At 48.2% G+C, this 25,037-nt stretch overlaps 1 protein-coding gene across 4 annotated transcripts in view; it reads left to right on the plus strand.

Annotated features, from left to right (window-relative positions):
* Nfat (nuclear factor of activated T cells 3) overlaps positions 1-25,037 on the plus strand; it is a 41,447-nt gene that overhangs the window by 3,947 nt on the left and 12,463 nt on the right. For 3 of the 4 annotated variants that reach the window (XM_076814200.1, XM_076814204.1, XM_076814201.1), the window contains exon 1: positions 18,491-18,902. The exons of the other annotated variant lie outside the window; for it this stretch is intronic. In XM_076814200.1, coding sequence (XP_076670315.1) covers positions 18,764-18,902 — 139 coding nt within the window. In that variant the 5' untranslated portion in view covers positions 18,491-18,763. Of the gene's footprint in view, positions 1-18,490; positions 18,903-25,037 lie in introns of those variants that run through there. 4 annotated transcript variants of the gene reach the window in all.

Consider the following 25,037-nt stretch of genomic DNA (forward strand, 5'->3'; position numbering starts at 1 on the left):
CCTCGGTCCTCCGGTCCTGTTGCTCGAAGAATTTCTCGAAGAAAATAACGGTCGATGAATCCGGCGACTGGGTGTTAAGCGACTCAAGGCCTTTGTAATGTAGTCTCAATCACCGCCAATCTACACTGATCTCAACAATTTATGGCGTGGCCACCTTCTCGGGCCCGATGCAGGCTTTCCCACTCTCAATTCGGTCGGACGACTCCTTTCATACTTTCTTGCGGTGCCTCTTTGCTCTTGAATGGCCCTTTTTGTCATCTCGTTTGCACGGGGCGGCCCGCCAGGGGCCGCGTTCGATTCAGCGGCTGGTCCAAACGTTGATCTCGATTACTTTCAACCTCAACTTCCCTAATTAATTTACAATTCGACCTTTGTTCTACCCTGATGCGATGGTTTTTACCGGACTCCTAATGAATGAAATGGATCAAATGAATTTGGAGCTATTTTCTCCGGTCTGAAGGAGCGCTAGTGGAAGTCACTCTTCCTTCCTTTTTTCCAGCCGTCCACTGCATTTCACTTGGCCTACAATTTCAGCCTGACCGCAGAGGGAGGACTGGCGCCGCGGCGCCCGACACCGTCTCTTTAGACCCTGTCAACCCTGTGGTTTATTGCACGGGGTTACGCTTGGCAGAGAAACCAAGCCGATTAATTAATCACTGCACGCAGCAACATATTTTTGTACAGCCATTTGTCACGGAGGATGCTTACAAATCGTGATACAGTTTCGTTCGGGGATTAGAAATGTAATCTTCTGCCGGGGAAACGGCACTGCTTACTCACTAACGTCTAAACGCGTCGGGTTAAGCGCTCGTCTATTTAAAACGCGATTTTCCAGCTGTAACTCGCGAACATAGCACAATATTATGTAACTAGCGTTATCGCCGCGCTATCAGAGGCAGAATGCAGTAGTTGCACCTTTTGCAGTTCTTCAGCTGTATATCTCCAATATCGTCGCTTTCCCTCTTTTCGAGTTACATAATACCTTGACACAGTTCTCAGTACAATCCCACAAAAATCCAATTGGCAGAACACTTTGTACTTTGGTACTTTGGTACTATGTACTTTGGTGAACACTTATAACGAGGGGATAGATTTTATTGCAGGGAACGTCAATGTATTTAGGTGTGAACTGCTCAGAGTTCTTGATGGGAAGTCATGATGATTGCGTGAAAGGTTTTTCGTTCAGTCGGGAAAGTATTTTCCAGCTTTGCTTTATTGTGGTACTTTGTACTTTGAATTTCGTTCTCGGGGTTTGATTGGTTACTCCTCATTTGCGGTAATGTTTCTTTGGTTATTTTCTCACTTTGTAAATAATAGGGTCTTCCCGTAAAAGGTAATAAATAAATAAACAAATAAAATTGCTGTATCGATCTAGGGCTCAACAGTTCCTAACACATACTTCTATATCTAACTCTTAAAATTCCAAGCAAATGAAACCGAAAGCTCTCTTAACTCAACGTCCAAAGCCGCGTATTCACCTGCGCATTCACCCCGAATTTGCATTCGGCGCGCACCGATTTTTGGCTCGTTCGGAGCTCTGCGCGCGTTCGCCGCGCATTCGGCGCGCGTTAGGGGTTGAGTGAAATTTGCGGCGTCCACTTCATGGTATCGTTCGGACCCGAATGCGCGCCGAACACTGGACGAGCAAAAATCGGTGCGCGCCGAATGCACATTCGTAGCGAATGCGCAGGTGAATACGCGGCTGAAGACACTTCGATCCCGCTACCAAACGCTCGATGAATAATTCTCATCCGAAGCGAATCGAATATTTTCGCGACAAGCAACTGTTTGCGACAAACATCCATCCATCTCTTACGTAACACGAATTTTTCAGCGATTCCAGCGCGTTGAACCGGCCCCCACAATTATCTCTCCAACCGTGCGCCGGTCTTTGCCGAAGAACGTTCGCGTTAGCGTTATAATAGAAACGCGTCGCTGCCATCATCCCGATTCGACCGGTTCTCCTCGGCGCGAGCGTGTCGCGAATAAATCGCGGGCGCGCATGAAATCGCCGCGAATGCTACGGGGGGTAGATTTGCGTCAGTGGCGGTGGGGAGCAGCGCGGCTTCTGCTTCTCAAAGCGGCTCGCTTCTCGCGTTTGTTTACATATGCAGCCGCGCCGCATTACCTCGCCAGGCGTGTGCAATTGCATGGCGCGGTTACGCTGGCAATAGTGTACGTATACGTATATTGTTAGCCGATCGCACCTACGGTCGAGCGAGTTTTTTGCACGCTGGTGACGAGCACGAATTAATTGGTCGCCGAGGGATTCCTTACACTCCTTCCGACTTATCGATTCGCACTTAAACAATAACGCGCAGTACGATTCCTCCCGACAAAAGCAACCGAATATGTGGAGTATCATTTCTCCGCACGTCCCTCCGGCTTAGAGAAACTATACGTACGTCGAAATCGGAGGCGTGTACGAAGGGATTTTAATCTCCAAGCTTTCGATAGCGTCGCCTCCAATAATGTAAAAAAAAAAAATGTACAAATTGCGCCGCTGAAACGGGATTTTGGAAAAAATCGTCTGGATGCCCTAAACATCTGACGTATTTCGTGTAACCGCAACCTGGGATTTCATGGTCTTTGTGGGCCACAGGCTCGCGAAACTGGATTGAGTGTCCTGTTTGTTTGATGCGTCAGTGATGCAACGGAGGCCGCCCGCCGCTGGATCCTAAAATGAGTCCACTTTGCGGCGTCGGCGCAAAACGAAAGCCAAGTTCGCCCTTGTTTTTCGGCGCTTCTGTGCATTCGATAATGACTGTATGGGTCCACCTGCGGCTCCCGTACCTTCGTGTAATGCGACGCAGTGTCCCCTTTAAATAAGAAGAATCCGGAGTTACGAGGTAAACCAGTTTATGTTGGCGCCGTTCTCGAACAGTCGGGCCAAGTCAACCCTTCGCGTCCCTCTTTCGTATTCGCGCAGCGCGTTTTAATCGACCTTGCTGCTACCTTCTTGGAATTCCTGCTCCGAGCGAAGGAAAAAAATATGAGGTATCATAACGTACCTGGGTTGTATTGTTGCTTCGATCTATCTCGAGCTCCTCTTACGAGTTCGTCTCTGGGCCCGGGCAGACCCAATCCAGATTCCTCCCTTTACTATTAAAGGTATCGCAGTAGGAAATCTCCAAACCACCCCTCACTCGCGGAATTCTACAAATAAAAACTCTACGAACGATAACGCATGATTATTTCGAGCGCAACGATTTAATCCGATGGATTGTTTCTGTTAAACGCGATTCGAGTCTCGTGCCGCCGCGAGAAGCATCTTCGTCCAGAGAAACGCTTCGCGACCGCCTGTGTCGACCGAAGTGTGCTCGACTCACATTAATAAGGCCAATTGCAGTCGTTAAAACGGTCACGTTTTCTGTGGGTAGTTAAGGAGAGACAGAGAGAGAGAGCAGGATCACGTTTCTGCCGGTCTTTCTTTAATTAAATTCTCGTAATTAATAAGCTGATAGTCACGATCGATAATTGGAAATCGAGTCTCGAAGCACTCGTCAAAATTAATCCGCGATAACTGAAGTCGGTGTCTTCGAGCGACGAAGTTATAATCGTATTTTAATTGAATATTAATGAAGCGATAATACGGATGCCGCTAGTCTGAATAATTCTTCTACCATTTTCGCTTAACAGAAACGAGCGACGAGTCACTTGTCAGTTATCTCTCTCCCACCTCGGCCTTCTGTACAGTTCGTAGTAATTTCTTGTTAAACAGTCGAAAGGTAGCCGTTCCCCGAGATCCTCGCTCGCCTCGCTTATCTGTACTCCTTCCCGCTCGAGCTCTCTCGCGAAAAGATTCTGTGCAATAAACGGGAAATCACCGCCTTTGTGTCTCTTCTGCGTCGAAAACAACGCAGGCCTTGTTGCGGCGAAGCTAAAAAATGTCGACTCGATTCCGACTCGTCGCGAGTGTTGCTCCTAACAAAGGGGCCTAGACGCACGCTTGGAAAGGGGGGAAATTTCCCCGGAGGCATTGCTTCGCTAATTGGCGTGATAGTTTGCAGCTTTAATTAATTCGACGGATCGACGGACGGCCGCAAATGCTGAACTTTGGAACGATTTCTCGCGGGGACCGGCCGAAGTCGGTGGTTGCGGTCTACAAAAAGGGATACACGCGGGCGAGCATCAAAGAAATTGCGGATAACTCGATATCCTTTTTTCTGCCCCTCTTATTCTTCGTTTCCCTCCTCCGTTGCCATTATCGTCGCGGCCGGCGCGAGACGCAGAATACCTCGAGAGCGACCGAAGGAATTCAAACAACGAGGGAAACAATGCGTCATGGACCGTGGGATAGAGGAAGGCGTAAAGGGACAGCGAAATATATCCGCAAATATTTATGCAACGGGCGGAAAATCTACGCCACTGTTTATTCCTCCGGCGAACATTTGAATCCAAAATACGTTCGCCTCTGTCGCAAGTGGGTAGCTACACGGCTGTGTCGTCCCTATCGATTTTTCACCTTCGGATCACCTTCCTCCTGTCCTCTTCTCTTTTGCAATTGCCCGAAATGAAAAAGTTCGCGGGGTACAAACACGTTCGTGACTCAAGGGGAATGACGCCGCAGATCCGGCTCACTTTCTACAATTTTATCCTCCTTCATGAGCAGGAAAATTTCAATCACTTTTTACCAGCGATGCGACTTTTCCTCCTTACCGATTGTCCAGTATGTGCATCGCCAACGTATCGCGGCTCTCCTTATCCAGCTCGCGCAGCATTAAAATCGATACCGCCTCTCTCGCCCTACCACCTCCGAAGTAGAACCGCGTTCTCCACTTTGGGACACCGCCATGTTGGAGCGATTAACGCTCGTTCGCTTGCATTCGGAATTCTGACGGCGAACCGAGGGGAGCTCCGGCAAACGACGCCGAGTTGGTAAACGGCGATAACGGGAAGAAACTACCCGTCCCCGTTAATAGAAATTCGTTCCTAATTGGTCGTCAGGGTCGTTGACGTGTCCTTGCCTCGCGGCCGAAGTAATCGCCGGCCAGGTGCGATAAGACGTCTGACGAGACGGCGCTCGACGTCCACTCCGATAGAACCGACGCGGGTCACCGACACTCCTATATGCGACTGACGTCGAAACAAGCATTAAACCATATGTGCACAGCAGCACCAAGGTCGTTCCCGATACCGAGCAGCCTCTACCTGCCCGTGCAACGCCTACGCGCCAGGTGAATTTATTCCACCGCTAGATTCGCGCGAGAATAACGAGCTTCGCGGAGGAACCGCGAAAGATACTTGTATTTCGCGATCGAGTAAACACTGCTGATTCAGGCGATAAGATCTTCGCGCGGAATTTGGCGCAATTGAAAGTATGCGGTGTCTTCTTCAGCGGGGGGATTAATTCACGATTCTTCATTGGGTTTTCGTGGATTCGTTGGGAATTGGAAGTACATTGTTATTTGCCTCGAATTCTTGTTTCAAGCCTGGATGGAGAATGGTACAGTTTGCTTCTCAAATATTTGCGCACGGTGGTGAGCGAGATAATTTCCTTTTGCTGTAACCGAAGGTCTAATTCCTTACGATATTTAAATTTCTTCCCCCTGCATGCGATGTACGTACAGAGTAATATCGCGGTATCGTTTTGGGCGATCTTCTTCTCCCCTTCGCGTACGTTGCCACGATTTCGTGCCCCCGACAGATCGGTTCGGAGAAGCACGTGCCTCGGAGCAGAGAATGTATCACACTCGGTCGTGATCCACGTGTGTCAATTAACATTTTACATAACATTGCGTCCGTCGGCGTGTCGTAACAGATCGGCGCGATGAGTTTGTGGCCCGAGCACTATTACGAAACCTGTTTAAATGTGTTCCCGCCTGCGTTAATTTACCGACACTATGGGCCGCGCGTGTATGCGCCCGTGTGTCGACATTCATTGGTTTTTGGGCAGTGTTTTTGGCATCCACGTAACAGAATCTCGGGATGATTCGGAGTTCTATGTAATTCCTCGTGTGAATCCTCTGAAAACTAGCTTAGGCACATGTAAGCAACTTGGTCCCAGATTCTGGGGACAAAGCATTCCAAGTAAACCGCACTAATCATTGGCACTTCTGATTAAAAAGCCAAATGTTAAGTACTGTTTTACAATTTCTTATTTTTCTTTCACTGCAATGCTGCAAATTCCAGTAGTTGAACTGCACATTTTATATCTGGCTACACCACAATAAACGTCTTAGCGGTGGGACAAAGGGCTGAGTTTTAAGCGTCCACCATGTGAATGACAATTGATAACTACAATACAAGAGAAAGACGAGGATCCTGAATCAGATGACTCCAACTAGATCTCAATTTTATTTTCTTTTGTCTGATCTCTGATTTATTTTTATTTTTAGTTATTATTGAATTATTAAAGAGTCAACAATTTATTTTTAATTTTTGAGTGCCAATAATTGATACACCTACGGAGTTTGTCAATTATTGTACTTTTATGCCTATTTTTGCTTTTCATGGAATATTTTTAAAATAAAAGACTTAATAGTAGGGCTGTTCGAGTGCTCGAATATTCGGGTGGCTTGAAATTCGGACCGAGCCGGGACTCGGTTTTCGAGCCGAGCCCGGTACCCGTAAAATCCGGACGACCCGAAAAATTCGGACTATCCAAATTTTTCAAGCCGCCCGAAAAAATTCGAGTTGCCCGGATTTTTCGGGCCGCCCAGATTTTACTTAATAGGTACTCGAGATGTTTTATTTTAATGAGAAATCCATAACCATCGATAATAACTAAAAATTAAGACTATATAAAAACTTTACAAAAAAATACGGACCTTCCAATTGGGACTTCCGTTTAGGGTGCCAATCATTCTACAGTTTACCCTACTTGTATACATCTTTAGTTTGACTCGATACACGAATCCTCCAATTCTTCGCGTTCACCCCTGCCAGCTTGCCATAAACAAATGCAAGATCATCAAATGCAGTGTCATGCGAGATTTTATTAATCAAATTAAACGGCTTCAAAAGCCTGTAGTAAACATTGAATTAGTTATAAGAGGTGTTTAAGGTTTCGGTTCTCGTGCCACTGGCTTACTGTATGTATTGCAGAGGTTGTCAATATTTTTTACCTTGTCTGCGATCGAGAGAGACGACAAAACACCGCATCGGTCGCGCCGCGAAACACGGTGATTCGGTATGTTTGAGAGGATTCGTAAATTCGGTAGCCGATGGAATATTTTCTGTCGCTTATTGCATCCGCTTCGTTGGCGCTCGAGTAATTTGCTCTCGCTTTCTTCACAACAGGTGTTCGAATTAATATATTCTGCGCCGAACGGCGATCCTTCGAAGTCGCTTTCTGTATTATTAGCGTTCTGCAATCACGTGCTGCGTATTTTCTTTGGTGTGTTTGATAGTTTGGTGAGTTACAGGTGCATCTATAAAACACTAGCAGGCGTGCAGCCTTTAATTCGAATTTGGCTCATAAATTAATATACCGAGTTCATTGGGATCTTATCCAAAATTTAAGGGAACCCCAAAGTAGTTCCCTAACATGCATGTGGATCGCGATCCACCCGCGATCGGAGCCGTGGTTACTCGGAGCCAGAACGCTTCGCGCCGAAAGAAGGTCGCCAGATAATAACTAATACTAACGGCGGTGATACTGTTGCTTTTCTAGTCTCACACGTGACTTCTGTTCGCGACCGTTAATCCCTATTTACACCGTCTCGTTCCGCCGATAACTTATGCAAACGGCAAGCCTGTTCGCGGAACGCGATTCGCAAATCGAACGCGCACCAGCTCCATCGATCTTCGTTGAAAATCGTGGAAAAGCGACCGAGGGCCCAGCAAAACACTGTCGTCGAATGACTTTCAAAATGACGACGGTTGCCCCTTGGAATAATTTCCTTGACGGACGCAGAGAATCTAGCTTCGCCGGGACCGGTAATCAATATCACTCGCCATACTCGTCGAGCAGCAGCGCCTTGTAGGCGAACGCATAGCCATGATTATTCTAGAATTGTAGCGGAGGCGTAAATAGAGGAGGAAAAAACGTGATCCTTAAGGCGCGAATCTACGGTGGGATTTTACATGAGACAAAAATCTCGGCAACAACTAAATGTAAAGCTGCAAATCCACGACGAAACAAAAATATTGTGTCTCAAATGAGACTTTAATCTACATTATTACTATTCTTTTATTTCCATTTTTTGTCGCCGAGATTTTTGGCTCGTGACAGAAAAGTCTCATATAAAATCTCATCGTGGATTCGCGCCTTAAATAATAGAAATAGTCGCGAGAGACGAGATTCTTGATAACGTAGCATGAAACTTTGCTCGCGAGAGTCTAGTTGCGTGAAACCAGTGACAAAATAATTAAAGAATAATAAAATAGTGAAATAATTGTCTCGTGGGACACGATATTTTTGTCGTTACCTACCTCTAGGCATTTTTCTGTCCGGCTGTTACCACAGTCGATCAATGAAACGCATTACGTTACCAGTCGAATCGACTGATTAATTTATTAAACGCTACTCGTCACAGCGGGGAAATGGAAAACTGTCCGCCGTCCAGCGACAGTAATATTCTATGAGCATTTCCATTGCTGAGGGAATCGCGTGTCGAATATGATTATCGTTCGGCGCCCGTATCTCGGGCGTAAGAGCCGAGCTGAAAGCGCATCGCGCGATCGAACGCGATTGACAAAGACGCGCGATACGGACGCAGTGAAATTTGCAAAATAGGCCGACGCGCGGCTCGCGAGTGAGCAGAGCAACGGGGAGGAAAAAGGAGGCCTCGTTCGGCGCCTCGATTAATCATTAACGGCCATTGCTCCGCTCCGAATCGGTCTCTTTATATTAGAGCACGGTCATGGAAGAATGACGAACAGTGTTCGTCCGCCTGTATGCAAATGTCGAGCACCGAATCGACGGCAGAGATATCCGAGCAGTCGATTTTTTCCAGCAAAAATTTCACCTGCAAAATCCACGGATCGCGCGATCGATCAGCAGATCTCGTTAATTAATTAGAATCTGAGGAGACGACTCGAAGCCGCTTGTGGTCCACTTCCGACGGACCCTCGGAAGCCGCAGCGGCGCAGCGGCGCGCTCGGGAAAACGAGCGACGGAAAATTCAGACGGGAAGGATAAAACGAACGGGGCGCGATCGGAGAGGAAAGGAAAGGCGGGCGCGCGACCAGCGACTGCTGATCGACCTTTCGGGTCACTTTGATTCGAGCCGAGTAATTTTAGAACTCGCGAAGAATCCGATACGCAGCCGGAGGGAAGGAGAGCGAGACACGTCGGGTTCTCCGTTCCGCTGGACGGCATTGTTCTTTTTATCAGAGCGGTCGTAATGAGCACACGAAAGTGAGAACCACGGCGCGATAGCAGGCCGTCCACCTACCGATAAAACCTCCAGCCCTGCTCGAGAAAACCGCGGCTATTTCACGCTCGTCCCAATCGCCAATGCTCGGTGGATGCTCAGCGAATTACCCGTAATAATTCTGCCTCCGTTATTGTCCCCGCGGCTGTTGCAGCCCCGAACCACTGCCAGTTACGAGTCGAACCGATCTCCTCCATTGGTCCTAACAGAGTCCTTAGGGTTTCGTCAGAAGACTCTGCGAAACGTGGGTTCCAGGTCCGGTGGAGGCGTTCGAGGTTTGCCTTTACACGAGGGCCTAGAGTAACTTATCGACGAGGGATTCATAAACCCAGGTAATCGCTATTGTTATTCGCGACGGATAACAATGGACGGACTGTCCCTCCCCGCGGCTTCGCACGACCGCGGCCGACTCATTTCAAAATGATGCTCGTGGAACAATGAGTGGAATTTCAGTTTTCCCTCCCTCGGGGGCTCGGGCACGGATTTTCGACAATGCAAGTCACTCTGACTAACAGTCGGGACTCGTTCTCTTGAACGTCATTTTCTGGGTACACGTTTGGGTAACTTTCTGAGGGAAATGCTGCGACGGGAGGTTCAAGTAGACGCGGCTTTAAACATGCTACAAATCAGAGACGGGCAAGTAGGCGATGGTCTTTTTAATTTTTATTCTTCAGTATTACAAAAGACTCGTCTGTTTGGCATATCGCGCACATATAATCGACACGCGTCAATTGAGGCCCTGAGAGCAAAAGCGGAGGACTAACCCACATTTTCTGCGAAATTAAGTTACTAGGAATGTTGTATTCCAATAGGCTGTACTGGTCATATAAAAAAGGAAAAATTAATTGTTCTTCAATGTCGGTTAATCAGTTTTTGCTCTCAATGCCTCAAGTCATCTTGCGTGACAAAAAAGGTGCAACAAACATTCTCCTTTGCCCTCCACGAATCTGCAATCCACCCTCCTAAGAGCACTCGCGCGAAATTCAAATTCTCCCGCGACCAGGGCGGCTCGATTGAGCGGCGAGAATTTCGAAAGAGTCCAGCCGCCTTATCGTCGAAAACAATTTATTGGCAGAGTGGCGTCGTAGATGATTACGGGGCGGGCTAAACAGGCTCGCGTGGCCGAGTTACGGAGTTAATCCACCCTATCGCGACGTCAGTGGGGAGAGGGGGAGAGCGCCGAGGGGACGCAAACAGTGGCTAGAGGCGGGTGACGCAGATCCCATCGGTGACGAATTCGGGATCATCTAGATACTGATCCGTCACTGGGTATGTCGGCGATAAGATTCATGGTGGGGCGATAAGTAGTCATGGTGTGCCGCGGTGGCGTGTTGACGATCGCGGGCGACGTCGATAGTGCCGCGAGTGGACCGGTGCAGAGTCATCGTCGTCGCGTCGCCGTCCTCGCGGTCGTGGATGTTGGACGCGCGGGAGCACCGAACAACAGTTAAACCAGTAGCAGAGAGGCCGATGATAAATAAGCGCGACGGGTCATCGTCCAGCCGGGAGGCGAGATTTATGTTCAACGAGCCGAACGAGACTGTCCGATCGTTCCTCTTCGAGCACACTCACGCGCGAAATCTCGCGTCTCTCTGTGATCGCGCTGGCGTCAACGCTGCCATCCCTCTTTCGGATCCGCCGGGCTTCGTTATAGATTGCGCTTACTTTTTTTGCGACGTACGTATGTACTTACATCGATCGCGTTCGCCGGCTACGATCTGGGACCTTTCAGCGGTCCCCTTTCGCCTTCCACCATTCCCACCCGTTTCCTGCTTCTTCGGATGGGCGCTTCTTTCCGCGGTTTTTCTTTAATCGTCTCTTGAAGATGGCGCGTGTACTTACCCCCGTCGTGAATCACTTAGACGTCCCTTCTGACGGTCCGAAGTTAATGGCCCTAGCGAAGCAAGAGTTAAAACTCGGAGAGGAGGTTGATCGCAAGACATTTTGGAGCTTAATCCTTAATCCTCGGGCGTAGATCGAAAATAGCCTCTTATCGAGTGCCTCCCTATTTGCTGCTCGCCGGCAATACCTAATCTCCGTTACGAAATGCAAAACAAGTAATCCGCACGTGCCGCAACGAGCCGTTGGAACGTGCTGCGAAGCCTTTTATATTCAAATCCGTCGCTTTCGTTACAAGACAATGCGCTCGCCGATTCCATTCGACGCCATTTACGCTCGCAGCGTGCTTTACGGCCGGCGCTTGCTCGCGTCACGGTTTTCGCGCGGGTGCGCGCAACTTCCAGCCGCGCGGAATTTCCGTGCGACCGGTGGGCGCGTGTGCGCACGATTAATTACCGCGTCGATGGGGGTGGGCGGGTAACGTCGCGGATGTATCAGAAACGAATGATCTCCTTACTTCCACCTGACGGGGGTGGAATGGCCGTTGACCAAATGGGGCGGAGAGGAACTGTGCATTGTGTCGCGTTAGTTGGTCGTAGACAATATCCACCGCGGAGGAATATCCTGGCACCCCCCAAAGAAAAAGCAAAAAAATCCAAGAGTAACGCAGAAAGAAATGAAAACTGGATTTTATTGCTTAAATAAATTTTTATAATCGCGCAATGAATTTTATCGATGTACCCTGATGCACCCTCGAGTAAAAAACTCTTAAACTTCTGCCAGAAACAATGGAGGACCTGGCATTTATTGACAAAGAAGGTTCAGGAATGAGGGGGGGAAAGATTTATCGACGGAAATAGTAAAATTGCATCCATTATCGCTATCAGCCAGCTCTGCAAAAACATATTACACATGGAGGAAGGTAAACGACCCACTAACCTTCGAGCGCTTGAAAATTGCAATCGCGAAGTGGAATAGGAAAATCATTGTTGCGCAAAGGCCCGCTCGCCCGCGGGCACAATTGTCGGGGAGCTCCCGTTTCGTTTCCACAGTTTAATGGGCGTTTAGCGGTGGGCAATTGCGGTTTCGGCCGCGGTAGAATTGCGCCGCAAATAACTCTCCTATCTCAGGACAATTATTTACGATTATCGATGAAGGCTCGTACACGTCGAGCGGAGCAAACACTCGCCGGTCGTCCCATGCACGTTGGACTTTATTGCATCGCTGACTCACTCTTTGTGTTAATAGTTGCGCTATTGCGAGCCGCGTTAGCGTCTTTCTCATTGACACGCGGGCAAGGCCCGGGGCGCATCTCTCCTGGGTTTATTAGGACGGGCGCGACATTGGGGAGGCCTCGAAACGGCGCCGAAAAACACTTCTCCGCGAGCGGCCGACTCTTTTTTGGCTTCTGTTTGTTAAGGGATTTCGAAGGGAAATATCGGGGACGCTCGAGAAGGCTATTAATAACGTTGTACCCTGATTAACATCTGCAGCCTCTGAAGGTGACAGGTACGTCACATTTATCGCGAGAAATAAGTTCGATTGTGACGTAGACCCTCCTCTATCGAAGCCTCCGTGTAATCCCACCTCCTGCTTATATTCCTGAAATTATACACAGGGCTTACGTAATTTCGCGAAAATAAACGAGCAGGCTTAAAAAACCGAGTTGCAAGAAGCGCCGCGTGTGCGCACTGCTTCGAATGCGTTACGTTTCAATATAATCGCTCTAGTTGCTCGTAACAAGCGGATTCTGAGATTAATTATTGGATTTCAGTGTAATGGCTGCGTGATACGCCGCGCAATGTTCGCGCGGTTTCATTGGAGGAGCGACGTTCATTTTTTTCCCCGTTGATTTGGTGCAAAGTAGTCGAGGCAGTGGTAATTGCTACGGTATCAGATTCTGTAAATTGATTGCTGCACCGGCAGCTCGCCGTTCAATCCCAGTCAATATTATTCTAGACACTTCTGTTTCGATGAACACTTAGAGACGTCGAGGCAACATTTCGATGCAACATCCAGACGCCAATAAAGCCGCCAATCGTCCCTTGACGTCACGATCGACGGGCAGAAATTATGCCGCGTTATGTCTGCGCGCTAATTGATCGTGTCAGTCTCGATTATCTAATCGTTTCCAGCCGTGCTTCCTCGAGCAAGACCAGTGATCCTGGGAACCTTCGTTTCCGAAGTCATCGCGGGCTTCAGCGTTCGATACTTCTGGAATATAAGTCGTTTTCCAAATTCATCCTTTTTGCGATGGAATTCTCGCGGGTCTTTTAAAATTTCGGGGCTGAATTTTAGTGTCGGCGGATCGTGTACCGATTGCAGATCGCGAGAGTAGCAGGCGAGGCTGATTTCAATTTGCATTTTAATTCATATACATAGGTACCGTAGGCTTTGACTCTCGGTGTACTACTTAGTCAGTGTTTCGAATTGCTGTTTCGGCTTACTCGCCGCGGAGACTGTCATTAGTACCTGACTAAGAAAAGCCGATTACCGGGGCGACGACCCCTGGCAATGAAAAGCTGGCTCATCGGCTGCTGATCGATGGCGCGGTATGTTTATGGCTAATATACGCCACTGAAAACAATTAGGGGATTACGTCGTGGGGGTGTCCGGGGCATTGAATAGACTGACCTAACCCAGGTGTAATTCAGACCGTCAGGAATAAAGGGATATTTACGTTGAATATGTGTTTAACCTTATACCGAATGTTTTCGAACTTTATTAGCTAATAATAATAGAATTGATTAGGGGATTTCTGGTAACAGTTGAGTTTATTTATTTAGTCGTTGTGATTATTCAGAAGCTCGGTTTACCGAAAGGTTGTCGATAGTCCGGACAAACTGAGACAACGTTTCGAAAATCAAAGCCTCGATGGATCTTTGAACTCGCGAGTTTATCTGCGAGACAATGTGCTCGAGTTTGCCCTCGATGCTTATAACACTTCTGTGTAATTGAAAATTGGCTTCGTAACTTGTCATTATCCGGTTACGTTGAATCGAATGAGAAAAAATTGTGAACCCCGTTCCGATTAGTCTGATGTCGACACACGAGGAGAATACTTACTCTGAGGCGAGCACTCTGCTGTCCGTCGTTCTTCATTCTTATCCTTATCTTAATTATTACCCCACGATAACGAATTCTTCTATTCGTCGAATCTCGTCTTCTCGCCGAAGACACATATTTTTACGTAGCCTTCGCGTGGACACTCGAGCTCTCTGGCGAATCTATCTATCGCACGTGTCACGCTCTTTATCTTCTCCGAATTAATTTGCTCTCGTTCTTGTTGTCAGGCACCGAAATTGAGCGATCTATCGGAACAGATCTGGAATAATCGAGTGACCTTGACGACGATAGATACCGCGGCTTCTCCCCCGAATCGTGCCACGATGATTTTAAATAAGCTTGATTCGACAAATTAACACAGGGTCCGCAAAGTACTCAGTTATTTAAATAACCTTCGTTGCCAGAAATCGTATTTTGGGGGTACTAATTCGTTTCTTACTTTTGGAGCATCCCTTCGTTTTTTACTTTTGGAGCATCCCTTCGTATTTTTACTTTTGGAGCATCCCTTCGTTTTTTACTTTTGGAGCATCCCTTCGTTTTTTACTTTTGGAGCATCCCTTCGTTTTTTACTTTTGGAGCATCCCTTCGTTTTTTACTTTTAGAGCATCCCTTCGTTTTTTACTTTTGGAGCATCCCTTCGTTTTTTACTTTTGGAGCATCCCTTCGTTTTTTACTTTTGGAGCATCCCTTCGTTTTTTACTTTTGGAGCATCCCTCCTTTTTTTTATTTTTGGAGCATTCCTTCGTTTTTTACTTGTGGAGCATCCCTTCGTTTTTTACTTGTGGAGCATCCCTTCGTTTTTTACTTTTGGAGCATCCCTTCGTTTTTTACTTTTGGAGCATCCCTTCGTTTTTTACTTGTGGAGCATCCCTTCGTTTTTTACTTTTGGAGCATCCCTCCTTTTTTTTACTTTTGGAGCATCCCTTCGTTTTTTACTTTTGGAGCATCCCTTCGTTTTTTACTTGTGGAGCATCCCTTCGTTTTTTACTTTCGAAGTACATACTCCTTCGTCTTGAGCTTTTGCAGTACTCGGACTTGCCAAGTCTAATCCATCCCTACCCCCCGACGAATTCCATCAATTACGCGAATCGATTGACAAGTGTCCCCAAGGACGGCTGTCAAAAGTCGCAAGTAGGTGTGTAACTGAGTTCGCAGAGAAAGCCGCGGTGTCGGCCCCCCTGATTCTTTGTCGCGCGTGGCCCCTTAAGCCCGGTACACACACGGTCGTGTGGCGTCCGGACCGCGGAGTTTTGCGGGCACGCTCGTGGCACGTTTCGGCAGCACGTGAGGTGACTCACGACCGTATTTCGGCAGCGCTCTCGTGGCAGCCGCGACACGCTCCGCGGCCGAGTGTGTATCCGCCTTTAGATTAGCCCCAGAGCCAGATGATAAGGAACCGGGTACGTCGGGTTAGGAAGCACTCGCGACACGATTGGCGGGCTGTTTGATGAAAAAAATGGTACGTACACGCGGCGAGATAGCAGCGCGAGAAACCGACTCTGCTGGCTCGATTAGAGCGACCTTAATGTCGAGGGTCACCAATCCCGACCGCTGCTTCTTTCAGGCGGATCATCGCCATTTGTTTACCCGCCGTTATTAACAATCGTCCGCCTGGCTCGTGAGCTCGTCCAATTTCGAAACCACGCGAATCCCACGGACACCCGCGACCACTTGTTGCGATTTGCGTGGGAGGGTTAAGACTGGGCTGAGTGCCACCCCTTCGGCCTTCTAATATCTGATCGGTAGTATTTATTTATTTATTTATTTATTTTATTCTATGGAATTTTATCGCGATGTAGAATTCTTTGAATGTTATTGATGTTAGTAGTTGACTCGTGTGTCAATTATATTTATTACCAAAGTACAAGCAGTCTTCTCTGCGATAATCATGCATAGGTACGTAACTTCTCGTCCTTTCCGTTCCCAAGCGTATATATTCTTGCAATGCATGGCAATTAATAGGCCCGTTTTAGTATTGGAACAATTCAAGCGGCAGCCAATTAATTACCTGTCTCGGTAGAAATAATGTCTTTAGCGGAATCAATTATGCACCGATGATTCGTGAGAGCCTGTCGATTCATTGGAGATTTATAAAGCCCCGTGCCGCGTTCGTGGAACAACAATCACTGTTGGAAAATGTACAGACTTCTGCTCGGAGCACTCGCGATACTCGAAACGCGTGCTACTCTTTTATCGATAGTTAATTTATGTAAGAGCGTTATGCTTACAGCAAACAACTCGTCGGAGCGCAAGTGTTAACCTTCGACGCTAATTAATCGCGCCTCGGAGCTTCGGGGGTTTTAAATTCGAATCGCTATCGGGGCTACCGGTGCCACGAGAGCGCGAGCGAGATAACGCCGAAAGTAGAGGATCCTCATTGTCATTATCGATGACAAACTTCTTTATCGATCATTCGTGCTTCATCGCGCAGAATTCGTGCAAAGTTCAGTCCCTCGCAGTTTCCCTAGTTTGCGCGTACACCTACTGTCAGGCGAGGCGATCGCTCCTCTGGTCGCTTCGCTATCGACGCGTTGCGTAACTCAGCTCTTCCGTTTTTTTATTTCTTATTCCTGCTCTTCCTTTTTTTCAATCCTTGCTGCAGAATCACGGCTGCAATTAACTAAACAGATAACGAGTTCGTCGTCCCGACCTTGCGTAATTCCAGAAGTGTCTTCGGCACTTCCAAGCGTAGCAGGCGATCCCCTTCGGGCCTCTTTTACGCAGAAACCAGATGCTTCCCACCGATTAACCTTTTCTGCGCGCTATCAAGATAAATCATCCAAAAGCGGAATTCAAATTCCTGACAAACCACTGTCTGCGTTAATTCCCGTTTCATCCGGAGCATCATTCATCCACTGACTCCATTCCTTCAACCAATTTAACCTTGCCTCACGCCACTTTCCGTGTAACAAAGGAACTTTTATCGGGGCTGCAATAAACGGCCACATTTATAAACCTGCGAATAACGTTCTACGCTCGTTATTTGGAACAGATCTCTATTCGCTCAGGGTGGAAATAATATTCCGCCGAATCAACACTGGCACGGGAAGTCGTAAACAATAGCCCTCTGCGTGCACGTTGGCTTTTCAGACCACCTATTGTGTCTTTATTAAATTCTACCTCCCCTTGTAAAACGAAACAGGTACGCAGCCTGGTCGCCCCGTTTCCACCCCAACGCTGCCCTCTTCATACTCGGTCGAATCTTCTGCGTAGCTTCGAATCTTCTACATGAATCATTTTGTCGCACTCACGCACTTATGGCACCTCGAATTCATTGCTCACCGACGTGGACAGCAGATGCGTGCGTCGCGGTTGGAAATCATCGATGCGCGCGGGGAAAAGGTCGATAGGGATATAAAAAGGGAAGTAAAAGGATCAATTCGACGAATGGGCGCTGTGGAAATAACGCCGGGGCCTGAAGTGGCCGGTGAATCTAGTTTTTCCGGATTTTCAAGCCTATGCCGGTTTTCCCTGCAGATCGTGCCTCCCGAGCTGATCGGTGCGAGAAGAAAAGTTGCTTTCGGGAGCTTGGAAGAATATTGCGTAGATTACAGAGCAGTGTATTTAATATTCAGTCTCTACAACGTGCTTCTGTATTTTTAATTACCAAATTCCTACATCAAAGAACTGTGCTTTGCGAAGAAAATAGTCGAAGAATTTCGTAAGCCCAGAATGCGGTCTCGTGCGGTCTTCCACTCGGAATCGGGCCGTTCGACCAGAAAGATCCGCAACTGCTTGTGCGGCGTGTGCCAAAGTTCGGTAGCGATGAAGAGGCGCCTCCACCACGTTCCCCGGAAACCAGTGGGGGCGAAGTGTCTCTGGCGAGACGCGTGCAACGTCGACACAACAGAGTCGCTCACGTGGGATGCGGATAGATAGCCGAGCGGGTAATTAGCGGCTGTTGATTGGCCACCTTCCTACCCATCGTGCCCGAGCCCGTTCGCCGCGGGATGAAGGAGCGTATAAATGTGTCGCATGCCGCCGGTTGGTGGGGGCTTATTTACTCGCTATTCAAACCATGTCGGGCTGGCCGATCGTCGACGAAACGAGGAACGCCAGTACGCGGCTGACACTCGTTCCGATCGTAGGCGGTGTTGCGTTTCAAGCGGTGCATCGACACTGTTCCTCTTCCTCGTCCACGGAGGGACCAGTCGTGCTTCAGTGTTGACGAACGGTGCTACTGACCAGTCACCTCTTCTCGAACGCTCCCCTCTTTGCCCATTTGTGTGTCTTTGCCTGTACCGTTCATAGCCCGTTGAATATCTCGATCGCGGAAATCGGCGCCCAAAACGCGAGCCGAAGTTACGGAGTGACCAAAGTTACCACTCGGCCAGTGCGATGATATGTGACTTGGCTGAAGCACGTGGACCGCGCCACTGACATGGAACCGTGCCCGACGAACTGTTCAGAGACGACGAAACGAGTGAAAGCGTGTAGATCGACGGGCCCGATCGCTTGGTGATCGTTGACCGAGCCACGAAGACAGTTGTCGAGAGGTGGGCGAGATCGCTACGGGCCCAACGGTCCTCGGGGACCTAATGGCACCCGACCTCGAGAAGAAACGGCAGGAACTAAGGAGGACCAGCTGCGGCACCTTGGACCCGGGACACGAACACTTTCAAATGCTCCTGCAGCTACGGTGCGCCGGAAACGCACTGATCGAGCCCTATCGACGCGGTAAACCCGATTCGCCGGTCGCTACCGGTTCATTTATTAATATTCAGTAATTCGATCCTGTCTGCGCAGCGTTGGGTAATGTATCGAGCATAACCAGTTGCCGGGGTACTCGGGATATTTTTCCCCTCGTCTATTTTTCATTTTCCTGCTTTTCGAGCGGCTTTCCTTGACAGCGCAGGCTCGCGTGCCACGTGTCTCTTTCGATATCTCGCACTGACATGAATTTCTGTGACCCGAAGCGAGGAATTGCGTTGCGGCTTCGTATTGGGAACGAAGGCTCTTTCGCGATGCCGGCATGTGTTGTTAATCAGATTTCTTAGAATTGTTAAGGATTCGCGTATTCTAGCGAAGAATATTTCAAAGTTCTCTTTGGTTACAAGATAGAAGGATTATCTCGAGCGGTATTTATACGACTAGCTCGTTTTCTTTCTGTTTGCTTGGAAGCCCGAGCGACGAGCGCCTCTTTCTCGGGTCCGTTTTCTTTGGGCTTAAAAGCCGACCTCGTGTCATCGCGCAAGGTGGATAAATTTAACGGGGATATCTTTGTCAATTTTCACATTCCGCTTGCACAATCGCGGGTGCTTATCCGGGGCTATTGAGTGGAGTTAAGGGTGTAACGACGAATTTCGAGACAGTGACGAGCAGTCTAATTGAACTACAACAGTTTTGTATTTTCATTCCGCCACTTTCTCTTGTTAATAAATTCTTCGCTTCGGGAGAGGTTCTAACTTGTTGGCACGTAACGCTCAGACCCTCTTGCGTCTATTTCGTTCTCCCGAGACACAGTTTAACACCACGATCGATCGTCTCCAGCCTCCGCGCACGGCTCTTACTCAGGATAAATGCAATCCCTCGTTATTTTTTCGCCACTATCTCCCGCGCTCGATATTATTGTTTGAGTTTGAAATATTCCTTCGGTGTTGTCGTCTAACACCCGGCAAATTGATGCATCCGTTTCCAGATAACCTCTGAGGACACGTCAGTGCTCTTTCTCTCTTCTTCCCATCTCCTTCCTTGCTCTTCCTCCTCCTTTTGTGCGCGACAATAAATCACAGCCCTCGTTCACCTTCGCCTTTGATAATACATACTTTTTTTCGCATTCTATCTCCGCTCCATAGGGGTATGATTCACTTGATCCAGCCTGGGCGACAGCTCCGCTCGAAGACGCACACGAATCGCGATATTCTGGTTATCGGGGGCTAGGTAGGGGGGCAGGAAAAAAATAGTTCTGCGCGATCGTTGCCTGGGAAAAGCTAATAGAAAAAGAAAACTAACTTAACAGTTGCAGAATTCTGTCAACGAATTATAATTGCTCCGTTTTCTCGATTCGGAAAAAGAATTTCAAAATGTTTATTTCAGCCCTTTTAAACGCGCCACGCATGTCTGCCCACTGATGGGTTGCTTCTACTTCGCGCGCTCCACTCGTGCATCGGCCACTGAATAAACTTTTAACAGACGAGGGGAAGAGAGAGAATGTTAATTAGCCTCGACCCGGGGCTTGTATGAATTAAGCAAGCTGTCTGATGACCGAAATTTCGGCGAAAGTTTCTTTAATTACATATGTAGTATATAATGTTTTCGCGCCATTACGACGCGTCTTCCTTCCCATTTGTCATTCGCGGACTCTTCGGCGCCCGTAAGAGCAAACGTTTCATACGAGACGAAGAGAAGGCGAGTCTGCAGGAGCACGATTTAAAATGCACATACTCGCGTGCTCCTGGCGCTTCTATCTCTCTCGTCGATTTAAAGCAACATTTCTCACCGCCGACTCGGCTCAAAATTTTCTCCTGTCTCGTTCGATTAACATATGCAGTGGATCGGTGATTTAGCCAGCGCACAAATTTCTGACCTTTCGAGGAATCGATTGACCGTCGATGCTACCTGCTCTCCCGTACATAGAGCGCTTGACTTGCTTCGCGCGGCACGTCGTTAGGAATCATCGCAGCTTAACGCGCAACCGAGCAAACAGCTTCGCGTTTCCTATTTCTGATCGAGCACCGGGCTGTCAGATAGGTCATTGCTTCGTCAGGGAATATTTTGCGCACTTGCGAGCATTCCTCGGTGTCTAGTTGGCTGTTTGTGCTTGGAAGATTGTTTTATCAGAGGACACGCCAAATAGTGGATTGTTATATTAAAGCGGCGCCGAGTTCACTGGCGTACTGGGAGCAATGTAGTAACAAGTATTTTCGCCCGAAGCTATTTTTAGAGGATTTTCTTCAGCAGAAGACACTTTTCACTTGTTCATAAATGAGATCAAATGAACAGGGAGGGAGGCTTAATGGGTTGAATAGCACTAGGAATGCAATTACGTGGTCGTGGCCATGAGTATTTCCAAGAGCCCCTTGAAAATTCACATTCATTTCACACGTTTCCGACGGTGCGTATAATTCGTTGCGCGAAGTTCTCATGATAGTTGCGATTGGAAATGAGTTCGGTTGAATCGAACGATTCCAGGATCTTCTTCGTCATCTCACACTTCCAGGAACGTAGGTGAGCCTCTGTTTTATCGAAGAGACCGAGCACGATGAAGCGTAGAAGATGCGATTCGCGAGCATAGTTGGCATACTCGCGAAATTGCCTGGGTTCGTGGTGTTCGCTAAGAAGCATGCTCATCTCGAGTGTCTATGAGTAGTGATACCTTTCAACGATATACAAACCGCTGTAAACTTTCTTGATCTACGATACATTCGAATTTGTAATTCCACAGATAAATATTTCATTCACGGTTACTCGAATTACCTTCAGCTTATTCTATCCCTAATATATTCCTCCGATTCTTACATAATAGTTTCCTTTCGCTTCGGACGAATCCTGAACCAAGTGAACTGAATAAAAATTGCATTTCGTAGGTATCTACTACTTCTCTCGCTCTCCGTACACTTCAAGCTCGGTCAGTCACTGCCGGCTATTAATTCGTTTAAGTTGATACCAGCAACAGTTACTTCTGGAGGAACGGGTGCCGTGACTTTCCCCGAAATTCCGGTTCTTTCATAACGCGTCACGTCCACGTCCCTCTCGATAGAATCTTCTCGCGTCGTCGGTTTATCCGCGCGCACGTGTTTCGAACATGTGCTTCTTCGGTTGCGCGCGGGCACCAGGGGCTGTACGCGCTCAAGCGGCGCTCATTAATAATGCACAAGTACACACACGGTTGAATAACATGTATACACCACGGTCTCGTACTCGCTCGACTAACAGTACAGTTGATTCAATTGGCGACGCGGCCAGAATCCGATTAATGTAGAGAGCTGGCCTATACCACCGATACCGATAAGGTGAATGTCCCAATTTCTGCTCATTTAAGAGGCAACTCGTCATAAAGAAGGTGTAAAAAATTTGTTTGCGATAAAAATTTGCAGAGTAATCGATTAATTCCTTCATAATAAATCAACCGATTCAGAAACTATTTAAGAAATATATTTCAAGATGTTTAACTATTAGTAATTTGTAATTAAATATATAACGCTCTAAATGTCCGCATTTCTGCTCATGAAAAATTGCGATGTATGTATTGCTCCAAGCTCGTGCAACACTCGCGTAAATGTTTAAATAGTTCAGAATTATTTTCTTGCAACTATAGTACAAACGTAACGCATATAATAATAAGAGAAATACGAAATGATCAGAAATGGGGACATGAGCAGAAATTGGGGCATTCACCTTAACGATATTCGGCAGGCAGAGTTAAGAACCGAGATTCCACGCTCCGCTACACAGAAATATTAATGAAAAAGAAGGGATTTCTAGGGGATGCTGGCGTGGACTTTGAACTTGTTTCATTGATGAACAGTGTGCCTGCAGTACTGTACGCTCTGCTTGCCCCGAAACGGTGCCTTGCGTCGACGCAGCTTATTCATCGAGACCTAATCTAGGCTAATTGACTCCAGAAGGAGGCAATCGATTCTTTTAATCGCGTACGAAGTTTTAAAGCCACAGAACCAACACCGCCTCAACGTAGATTTTCTTTCTCGAGCGTGAGAGGCATGTTTATCGTTAAGCTTCGAGGTATTTCGTTGCAATTTCGTCTCGCTAAACTTCTTCCTTAAGAAGTCCCCTCATCGCGGTATCGCCGATAACGAACAGGCGGATCGTTTAATTCCGCGGATGTTACGTAAATAAAATCGAGATCCGTGGCTGACCGGCTGCCATTCGCCCTGCAGAGCGTGTGCCGTAGATCTGATCGGACGGTGCGTTGACTCACTCGATCGTACACCGTGGATGCCGATAAATGTAAAATGTGATCTGTTGGACGCCGCGGACCGCAGCGCCGCAGACAACAAACCTTGATAACGAGGGAGCTGCGATAAAGAGTTAATATTTATTTACCGGGATGTTAATTCTCCTTCTGCGGCGGCTGTTACACGGGGCCTTAACTCGAGGCTGTTCAAATGTTTCCTTTTTTCCTTCCCCCGGTGTCAACGACACGCGAGGCTCGCGATAACGACGAAGAAGATCGTCCTCGATCTTATATCGCGCGGGAAGGCTGGGGGAGCCATCGTTTCATTGATCCTTCCATGTGCAGCATCTTAATTTCCCGCGGCAAGTTGGCTAACCATCGATCCTCGCCGCCTGTTAACGATCGTCGCGGTAATCAATTATGAGAGCATCAATTACGAGTGCGGCGCGCACGACCGCCGAGCCAGACGCGCGCTAGCGCCGCGAAGAGACGACACGGGCGACGATGGTTTCGCAATAGCCCGGCAAGCCGGGGTCCACGCGTTTCTATTACTCCAATGAATTATCGCGTCGCCGCGGACTCCTTCGGCTAATTCACGAGCTACAGGTCGGTCGAGCGGTCTCGTGAAACACGAACGAGTCGAGTATCGCCTCGGATAAACGACCTGTGCTACGCTTTTCGCGTTGACGCGTGTTGACACAGTTGTCGCCCCCGATTAAGACACCGGGTGTCACGAGCGCACCCACATCACCTCCGAAGGCCGCGAAGCAGGCAGAATTCGACTCCCAAGGGCGGGAACAGAGGCTCTTATCGCTGTACATCGAAATCGCCGTTCTTCCCTTATCGATTTTCGAGTGGCGCGTTGATATGTACAGCGTGGTTTATCAGCGCGCGCTTTCTACACGCGCTTCCCTTCCTTGTCGTACTCCTGGCGACCAGAGATGCGCTCTTGCTGATTTTACACGGTTATTGGTGACTTAAGTAGACTACCGATGTTAGTAGGATCGACGTGTCAGGAGAACGTGGTGGCGAGGGTCCGCGGAACGTCACCTAACGCACGGGTATGTGAAAAGTTTGGATCGCGCAGCTTTTTCCGGGCGAGGGGAACGGGGAGCTCGAATTTTTTGGAGCTGTCGGTGAAAGTGGTAGAATGCCACAGATAAGGGAGCGTCGAATTGAGCGTGGCTACTCGATTGAAAGGGCAGTTGGTGGAATAAAAGGGGGTTCTTCTAGTGATATTCACGATACTTGTTCTGGGACTGTCGATAGAGATAGTGGAACACGTTTTATCTACCATTGATTTCAGAAAAACACAACGAGAGTGCCGAAGCTCGTTCCGCTATCTTTCTATCGCTACTTGTGAAACCATCCTCCAATGTTCACTTATTTAACTTGGTATTAACTTTGCTAAGTGCATCAAACCCTAGAAAACTCGTGGCAACACTTTCGTGCCCTCGAATATTCGCACAGTGCTTCGAGCTGAATCGAAATTCCCATTTCTAATTAAAACTCCCACCGCTAATTAAAAACCTTCCTGAAATTGGTCTGGATCGCTGTCCAAATAGAACCCTCTGAAATTCCATTAGAAGCCGCGGACATGGCGGCAAAGTGGGCCGCGGTAAAAGGAAAGGAAGCTCTCGGAGAAGTGCGTCTTACTTCCGTGCGGCCAGCGCCGTCGATCGCGCCGTGATAAGGATCGAGAGAATCGATCGAGGCGCGCAGGTAACGATATCCTTGAGACTCGAGAGGCGTCGTAGTTAGCGCGGCGGCCTGACGCTCTGTTTACCGTGTAATAGTAACGATGTTTATCGATCCTGTTATCGGGAGTACACTCGTAAATGCACGGAACCGCCACGAGTTCGAGGACGAGCCCCGAGTAGACGTAAATACACGGGGTCGTGGGGGTGGCGGCTGGGGCGGGCCTAATTCCAGAAACAAATGTGTACCCTTCCATTGCG

The sequence above is a fragment of the Andrena cerasifolii genome, chromosome 6, assembly GCF_050908995.1.
Source record: "Andrena cerasifolii isolate SP2316 chromosome 6, iyAndCera1_principal, whole genome shotgun sequence".
NCBI lineage: Eukaryota > Metazoa > Arthropoda > Insecta > Hymenoptera > Andrenidae > Andrena > Andrena cerasifolii.